This window comes from Microplitis mediator, chromosome 7, assembly GCF_029852145.1.
Source record: "Microplitis mediator isolate UGA2020A chromosome 7, iyMicMedi2.1, whole genome shotgun sequence".
Lineage (NCBI taxonomy): Eukaryota > Metazoa > Arthropoda > Insecta > Hymenoptera > Braconidae > Microplitis > Microplitis mediator.
Genome location: NC_079975.1, coordinates 13,718,048 through 13,727,690, shown reverse-complemented (window position 1 = coordinate 13,727,690; position 9,643 = coordinate 13,718,048). Strand labels below are relative to the sequence as shown.

Genomic DNA, 9,643 nt, shown 5'->3' with positions numbered 1-9,643 from the left:
ACAATTTATTGACATTTATTACATTTGTAACTCTTGAATTCACACTGGCTTTTCACGTGACCAGCTTTGCCGCAACAATAACACCCCGATTTACTGTTTCTTTGATCCGTTTTACGATTAAAATTCTTCACTAGATTAACATTCTGTGCATCTTCTTTATGAATAGCCATTTTTATTACGTCGTTTGCTGCCGATTCAAACGAAGTAGCTATGTCAACCGCCCTTTTCAAGGTCAAATTTTCTTCACTTAGTAATCTTTTCTTTATCGCGTCGCTTCTCAAGCCCCATGCAAATTGATCCCTTAAACAATTATCCAAACTATTATCAAAATCGCAGGATACTGACATTGACTTAAGGTTAGCTACGTATTCCTTAATCCCTTTCGATTCTTCTTGTCGTCTCTCTTTGAACTTGTAACGTTCCGTGATCGTACTCACTGGTGATTGCACGTAATTTATCATAATCTCACTTAATTCAGCATACGTTTTTGTTTTTATGTCTGCGGGTGTGCATAAGTTTTTTATCAACGCGTATGTTTCAGCCCCCACCATAGTTGAAAAAGAGGTACCTTTTTTTCCTGTGGCGCTTCATTTAATGAGCAATACATGTCAAATCTTATTCCATTGACACCAATCGTCCTTTGTGGAGTATTCACTTAAATTTCCTATGCGTACACTACGCACTGCAACATTGTTTGTACTGCTTTGCACTATCTGCTGACGCAATAAGTCTAATGCTCCTCTTTGCGCCGCTATCTCTTGTTGTTCTTGTATAATTTGTAATCTTTGATTTTTTAATTGACGTTTCCATTAGGCCAACTTCTGTTTCGTCTTGATAACTGAATATTTAGGACACGTTTATCTAAATCTCCCGTTTACTTGTAACTTGTTTTATCCTCGTTGCCAATTTGTAGGAAATGCAATAATCACACAGAGGTTAATATAAGTGGTTCTTTATTAATCATGGAATTACATCCGTAAACTAACTGGCCTTGACACACACTGCCCGACATATGTCCTCAGTCAAGCACACACACTTGCATTATGCCACGTCACGCATTCAACATTTTCTTGTAGTGACATATCTACATAATTTACACATGTATTGTATAACGTTGGTAAAATACATTCGGCACTACTTTAAACGTCCCGTCAGCGTACCACTGGTCACACGACATTAATACCTGGATATATTTTACAGTGGAATAAATGAGTATCCGCTTTTTACCACCAGAATCATAGAGTAAAATTTATCATTCTTTAATGTAACAGTATATGCTTCTGAAATGACAAAATCACTTAAATGAGTAGGGTTATCAGGCACAGGATTTAATGCTCTTCTTATTCGACGTCCAGCACAAGCTAAATATGATGTATCAGGAAGCTTAGCTGCTACTGGCGAAGATACGTGCCCTACAACATCAGCGACAATCTTTTTCATGGATGGCTGTATTACATTTCTTAGCTTTTTTCTTTATTTTACTAACAACTTTTCTAACCTTGACATCAGTATAATCAGGAGCGTGATTAGGGTGTTCATCTTCCTTAACCCTTTAGAGTCAGAAGTTCTTAAAACGTCTACGTGTGAGACTAGTGAGGAGAGCGCGAATCGTAGAAACCCGTGAGCATGTATGAGTGAAATGTAAGAGTAAAAGTGTGCCTGTAATAACCCATATAAGAAAGTAATGCATTCAAAATTATATAATAATTTAAACATAATTAATAATAATAATTTAGTTTTGATAATAATACTCATAATAATAATAATATCAATAACAATAATAATAATAATCTTCGAATTCACTTCAACTTGTTTATCACCATGATCATCATTGTTACCACTATTATTGCTGTTATTATTTATACTATCATTTTTAGTATAATCCAATTGACATTTACCATTAACTTCAAAGTTTGGTACCCTAATTAAGAAAAATTAGTTGAAATGATTCAAAACAATTTGAAATAATTTAAAACAATTTTAAACGACTAATATATAGATATACACTTGGCATGGATTAAATCACTTTTCTTATTGAGGGTAATGATTGAGGCTCAATAATCTGAGGTTCCTAGAGATTAGAATTGTTTATTGAATTATTTAAAAATTTTCGTAAACCCCCATTTTTTTGGCTCGTAGATAATTCTTTAAATGTTTTTCTGAATTAGGACATTTTCTATCAAACACTTTTTGCACGTACATCTATTTTGTAGATAAGACTAAACTAAACATAAAATATATTCCAAACGTCAGCTGATAAATTTAGGTTATGATCAAATGTTAACGAAAAGATATCTTTTTGACCTCATAAGGACATCTACAGAAGTTATCATAAAGTAATCTTTTAGATCTCGATAAACCGATATCCGTTAAAAGTTGTCAAAAAGATAACATTTGTCTGGCCTCTAAAAGATATCTTTTTTCAGATAACATAATGATGCCTCTCTGACATGGATGTCGAACGGGCACATACCTGTACGTACATCAGACGTAGTTATACACCATGCTTTACATCCTAGTTTATTGTATTTACAACATCGCCAATAAACATTTGTCGAATTGGAGTGAAGTTAATAAATATATCCATTTGACATAAGCTGTTTCTTGCCTTTTTAGCTGATAACAAATTTGAGACTTCTTGCGAGCTTACCGATCACATGCAGGACAACAACTGACTGGTATGTACAATACGGAATAACTACGTCTCGCGTAGACTCTCCCTTTCCCTTTTGCTAATGAGTCATAAGAAAAGTAATTATTTAGATTAAAAGAATTATACACTCCCTAACCATGGCTCATAATCATTAACATTAGGACAATAACAGTTCCAAGAATTGCTATTTTGGATATTTTTGACGATTGATTATTTTCATTTGAATGTGTTTATAAATGGATAATATTTTCCATGGATATTATTGCATTGGATATTTTTCATGGGTATTTTTGCGTTGGATATTTTTATGATGGATATTCTGACCGGTCACTAAAGCGTCAACATCTAGAGTCCGTTGTATTGTAAATGGACTTAGGTACCAGCATCACACACTGAATGAGGTTACTCTTTTTGTTATCAAAAGAGAGTCCCTTAACAGGTTGCGAGCTCTAGTGGCCGCTAAAAAGTCATTAGAGAAAATGCTGAAGCGACTCACCGATAACTCTTTGTTTCGGTTGTCCTTCACGCCAAACGTGAATCGTGAAATTCCAGCTCTAAATGATTTCGACGCATTTTGTCGAAAACACCGCCCCGACGATGCTGATGAAGAGAGCCCTTAAAGGGCGTCAGCAGTCAGCGTGGAAGATGTTCGTTCAGCTCTGAATAATGGTAAGAACGGGGCTGCTCCTGATTCAGATGACATTAACTTACTCTGGTGGAAGAAACTTACTCCTACCCATTGTCACTTTGCCCCGATATTTACAGCTTTTATCAGAGGGAGCGAACTGATTCCAAGCTAGTTTGTAGAAAGGTGAACCGTATCCATCCCTAAAAAAGGTGACTTGTCTGACCCAAAAAACTACAGGCCTATCGCCTGTCTGAATGCAGCTTATAAGATTTTCACTAAAATCTTGAATAATCTATTAGTTGATCGTTGTGATATCCAAGACGCAATCATCTATCAGCGCAACCTGTCAATGGGCTGGATTGACTACCGTAAGGCATTTGACTCGGCACCTCATGAGCTTATTCTCTTTTTGCTTAAGTGCCTCGGAGTCAATCGTAAAGCAGTGGGATGCATTGAACGTACGATGCAGTTTTGGCGAACGCAGTTTCACATCTCATACGGCTACGACAAACGCGTGACTGACGCTGTTCAGTACAAAAGAGGAGTCTTTCAGGAAGATTCTCTATGCCCTCTGTTGTTTTAAATCGTACTGCTGCCGATATCTGTTGCCTTTCGCCGAATCCGTGAATACTTAGTGGGTCCACCAACTGGACGGAAGTAATCGATCACCCACTTGCTATATGTAGATGATCTGGAGGTGTATGGACCTGATAAGAGACACTTTTAGACAGCTTGAACATCGTAGCGGAGTATACACGGAATGTCCGCATGTCTTTTGGGTTGGACAAGAGCGCGGTCGTTAATCTGGTGAAAGATACGTGCTCTGATTTGCGTGAGATATCGAGTTAGAAAATAGAAGCGTCATTAAACGTCTCCTTCCTTAATTTAGAAGGCCTGATGTCCGTGACTGAAGGGTATATTTTTGCTTGCCAAGATGGTGTAATCACCACTCTCGAATACCGTGATAAAGTGCTCCAGATGCAGCTGCCTGACACATTGTGTAGGGTGTGTAATCAACATTTTGAGACGCTTATGCATCTATTGTCAGCATGTCCTGTTTTGGCTGGAAATGCATACATCCAGTGTTATAATGATGATCGGTGAGTTCTTCATTTCTACCTTCGAAATACGCACAGTATTGATAAAACACCAGTACTGCCTTATTTGCCAGGAGATATTCCGCAAGTAGTTAAGAATGACTGTTGTCGTATTTATTGAAACGTGGCATTCGCAATGACTCAGAAAATTGATCACAACAAACCCGATATTATGCTCTTCGATAAAACCACTCGTGACATTTATCTCATTCAGTTCTCAGCACCAGCTGAGTATAATATTACGGTAAGAGAAGAGCACAAACAACAGATATATCAAGATCTTCTGTTTGACAAACTTTATCCAGGCTACTGTGTCAAAATTATCGTACTCATTGTTGGTGTCCTAGGAGGGATGAAGCTGTTATCTTCGGATCCCTCCGTCTCCTAAGGCAACAAAACTTAGCCTGCGGTGCATACTGATCATCGTGTTGATCAAGCATCACAGCAGTTACGAATTGGCGCTCAGGTGAGGCCCTCGGTAGAGTCGAACTATTGGGGATAACCCCCTGAGCATTTAAACGATCAAAAATAATAATAAGAATAATAATGCCTTGACAATTTGCGGTAGTGTAGAGAATAGGTGGAGAAGAGGATGGGCTGCATAGTATTGGGGTACCTACTGAATAGAATAAGAGTTTCAATATTCAAGATTTCGAAAATAGTGTTGATGATGACGATTAGACATACGTTATCGAATGGCGTAATAGAAAAAGACGTCTACCCGGTGGATGGCTCTGTTATGATGGTCGAGTGTTGGATGTCTCAAGTAAGTGTTTATATTATTTAATATCAATTACATAAAAACTCAGATTGACTCTCTTTTCATCGCGTTGCAATGTTAATACGATATAAAATAAACATGGCAAACGTAGAATTCCGATAACTTTTACAGTTTGTTTTAATTACTTTGATGTTATTGAGTTTTTATCAAGGTTTGATATTTGTAAGTAATCATTTTGCAGACAATAAAGCGTATTATGAAAATAAATTAAATAGGATCTATAAGAACTCAAAATAGTCTCGTATCCACTGAGGAGCTAAAGACGACAAAATTCAATAAATACGGAAAATATGAGATTACGAGATACTATCAATAACGATATTCATAAAACACCGCTGATTTCTAAGCTCAATTTTTTGAATGATATTAAAGCTCGAAATGTAATTATTTACTTAATTATGTTTTGTTGTACATTATTTAAATAACTGAAATTAAGCTATTAAATATTTCTTTATTTAACAAGGGTCCCATAAGGAGGCGACTTCATCCCTTCGACATTAGAAGTACATCAGAGACGACTGAATGGCATGAATTAACTGCCGAATATACAACTGAAGCTAAGAGTAGGCGAGATTTAATCAGCTTATTGAGAAAAAATCGTAATTATTTTATCATTATACATACTATACTTGATATTACTTTTACAATATTTTTATTCATTACAGCAGGAAACGACGACACGGGTGTTGTGGAGAAATTATCCAAAACGAATCGAGTACTGAGAGCGAGTGTTTTGAATAACGAAAATACCACCAATAACAAACATTATGAACTCGTTTCTGGAGATAGTGGACAGGTTCCTCAGGTATAAATTTTATGTGTAATTTTTGTTGAAATAATTTCTAAACCTAAAATATATCAATTTTATCAGCCTAATTCTATAATAGCAGGTAGACTTAAGTTTGCCGACTATAACGTGTGGATCACATACTAATATCAGAAAAGTGCGGACAATCTAATACGACCCTGTTTAGAAAATCTTATAGAATCCAATAGATTCTCATTAATTCCCAGAAAGATTTTATAGGAATGAATGAATTCTATCAGAAGTGCTATAGTTAAGTATATGGCCTTATACATACAGCTATAAGAATCTATCGGATTTTTTAAGCAGGGGACCAAAAATTATGGCAACGTCCTTGTTGATGTCGATTTTCTATTCAGATATACTATTTCGAAGTAATGTCGAAGGCGGTTAACAAAAAATAACTAATATACCAGGTCAAAATTTGCAGCACCAAGCTTTAAACGCTGATATACTGGTAGCAATCAAAGTAAGTCGTAAGTTGTTGATTGTCTACAGGCTAAGGCAAATTGCCAAAATTCATACTTTCCTCTAGTTAACGTCAACCTTTAGTAATTCAATTATATTTTTTGATTAATGGTGTCGTCTGAGGGGGGGGGGGGGAGCACCCGTAAAACGGAGGTGGACTTCGGTCCCGTTACATTCATTGTTTTTTATTAGTACTACATGAGACTGAAATGTATTTTATTTATTCCAGGTGCTGTGGAGATAAAGTTTCCCAAAAAATAGTAAAAAACCGAAACTCATATGGCACTAAACGTGAACTTAATGGACTACGGAGAGAAGCCCAGAAAAGAATTTTGTAATAATATCATCTGTACCACTTTATCCATGTATATATTTATTAGACTGGGCCGAAAAAATCGACTATTTTTTTTTTTCGATACTGTGAAAATATAATTCCTGATGACCAAAAAAAAGTATCGTGCAAGTTTGAGCCCTTAATATTGATATTAAGAGGTGTATCGATACGACTATTAGTTTTTTGACAGGAATTTCATTTTTTACCCAAAACTCGAAAATCATCAATCTGAAAAATTTGAGCAATATGTATTCTTGAAGGAAATTGAATTCTCTACAAAAAATCTCTCTTAGTAAATTGACGTGAAACGAGCCGTTTCCCACGATTATTATAAATATTAACAATGTAGATTGTGTCATAAACAATAATAATAATAATAATAATAATATCTATTAATATTATTTTTTTCGTTATTATTTAAAGATTTTGCTGAAAAGTTATGATAAACAAATCAGATTACTCGTTGGACATTCATAACTATATACAATTTTTAATTTGATTATTCTTCGAAGCAGCAGCTATTATTAGATGATTGTTCGACATATTGACATATTCTTTTGGAATTATTCGACAAGCAATGAAATATAATCATCATGTATAATATCAAAATCAATATAAACCTTTTGGGTTGATGAAATATTAATTTGAAAAATGAAAATAAAAAAACAATGAAAAATTATCGAGTTTTTCTGCATTCAAAATTTCTACAACATACAATCATTTTTATATAAAGAATGTAAGAGACGTATTATAATTGAATTTTCATGGATTTTTGATAATGTTCTAATAACGGCGAAGTGCTTTTCCATAATATAACCAACATATTTGACATATTTAATTGTCATCATGATTGAATTAACTTATTATGTTCATGTTTAGAGTTATACGGAAAAATTTTTTCAAAATTTAAAATCCCTAGTTGAGAAAATTATTATTTTAAAAAATGTATTAACAACGATTATTATGCGATTAAAAAGAACACTTAAATTTTCAACAAAATTTTTTTTTACTTTCAAGAATGCTTGATTAAATGAATACTGATACTCAAGATCATTTTTAACTTCCCGCTATGAAAATCAACGATTTTCGAAAAGTTCGGGAAGTTTTTGTACTCACCCCAGTAATTGAAAATCGAATTTTCGTCAGATGTCAACATTTTGAAGTCCTAGGAAACTATTCCGAATATTTTCTGAATGATGTTCGAGTGTATGTTGGTGTGTGTTCTGCCTCTTCTTAGAGTTCTTTAGTAGCTCTATTTGAATTTGCAGATTAAAACACTCGCTAACGAATCACAATTGATATTAACTCCAAATGATTGAGTATATTTGATGATCGATTAAACATTGTAAACTGTTTTCAAACGGTATGTTATTGGTAATTTTTATCATAATTTCATACGGACTTCATGCTACTATTACTATAGTTTTTTTTGTATGAAATTGTTATGTTAAATATACTGTAAATTTTTCCGAGTGAATAGGAACTTAAAACTAAATACTGTTAATAATCAGTATGCATTACTGTATGATTTGTATATGAATTTTCAAATCAGTTATTGTGGTAAAGAACCTGAACGACTTCTGACAAAGGAAAAAAACCCCGGGTAAAAAAAATTATATATAATTAATATAATTATATGTCATTACACACAATTATATATAATCATGCCATTTTATAGAAATGAGCTATAAAAAAGATGCACTCTAAAAAGGAAAGAGTTACTAACTAATGTAATTATATGTTCAAATATAAGAAATGTATTAAATTTGAAAGCCTAATTTTAAAAATTTGCTATAAAATACATACGTTATAAAAGGCAAAGAGTACCTTTAATTTTTTTTTAATCCCTGAAAACTGTGTAAAATGTAAATAGTATAAGAGCACCAGTACCCAGCCCCCAACCAGTAGCCAGCTGGTCCTATAATTTAACATTGGCTCAAAATATATGCAAATATAATTTAACATGAAGTGGCTGGCTACTGGTTTGAGACTGGGTACTTCTGTTCTTACCCTATGAGTAATAATATATAATTAACAGTAATTACATATAATTATGTCCCTAGCAGATCCGAATTACGGTAATTTACCTAAATTACCGCAACTTACCGTAATCTCGCCGAAAATCTATGGTAATTTACCGTAAATTGCGGTAAATTGCGGTAATTTACGGTGAATTGCGATAATTTACGGTAAATTGTTGTAATTTACGGTAAATTGTTGTAATTTACCGTAATTCGGATCTGCTAGGGTTTTGATAAATTGAACGAAGAAATTGATCTTGACGAATTGAGCTTGATCTTGACGTGTTGAGAGTAGAGCACTACCTCAAACGCTTCGTGATATGAGGCGTGCAAAAAACGAATAAACTTCTGGCAAACCAGTACGGGTTCTGACACTTCGAAATCCACTCTCGTATTTTAACATCTAACACCGCAAAATAAGATCATACTACGGGAAAAATAGCGTAAATATACTGGAATAAAAATACGGCATTCTATATTGATGAATGTAGATCAAATTATTAATTTTTTACATTTATTAGAAAAAATCTGAGTCGATCGAAAAATTAAAAAATTATTAAATTGTATAGATTCTAATCTATACCTTTAATGTGAGAAAATCTAAGTTATCTGAATACTTGTAATGATATCAATGTAGATCTACAATTTGAAAGTTCGGTCAATACTGATGAGAACAGATTTCTTTACGATTTGAATAATATCCAGCACTACACAATACCAAATCTTAAAGACACAGTACCGAAATGTCAAGTAAAGACAGTTGTTTACAGTCAAATATCCGATTATCAACAGACATTCCAGTGAAAAGCTTCACATTACAGTAAAATACAGCAAATTTACCGCGATTATATGGTGA

The 9,643-nt window shown here is 33.9% G+C and overlaps 1 protein-coding gene across 2 annotated transcripts; it reads left to right on the top strand.

Moving 5' to 3' along the window:
- The first annotated feature begins 3,323 nt into the window (after window positions 1-3,323).
- Window positions 3,324-8,641, top strand: LOC130671269 (uncharacterized). Of its 2 annotated transcripts, none has more exons than XM_057475052.1 (4): window positions 3,324-5,539; window positions 5,623-5,758; window positions 5,825-5,964; window positions 6,662-8,641. In XM_057475052.1, exons 1-4 carry the CDS (start codon window positions 5,450-5,452, stop codon window positions 6,674-6,676), a joined length of 381 nt encoding a protein of 126 aa, XP_057331035.1. In that variant the 5' UTR covers window positions 3,324-5,449; the 3' UTR covers window positions 6,677-8,641. The 2 variants fall into 2 exon arrangements, with proteins under 2 accessions (XP_057331035.1, XP_057331034.1); XM_057475051.1 differs by lacking the exon at window positions 6,662-8,641 and adding an exon at window positions 6,047-6,205.
- Window positions 8,642-9,643: the final 1,002 nt, after the last annotated feature.

Coding starts and splice junctions, on each gene's coding strand:
- LOC130671269 (XM_057475051.1), top strand. CDS start 5,450: ATGAGATTACGAGATACTATCAATAACGATATTCATAAAACACCGCTG. Junction 5,540..5,622: donor ATGATATTAAAGCTCGAAAT/GTAATTATTTAC, acceptor TTATTTAACAAG/GGTCCCATAAGGAGGCGACT. Junction 5,965..6,046: donor ATAGTGGACAGGTTCCTCAG/GTATAAATTTTA, acceptor ATTCTATAATAG/CAGGTAGACTTAAGTTTGCC.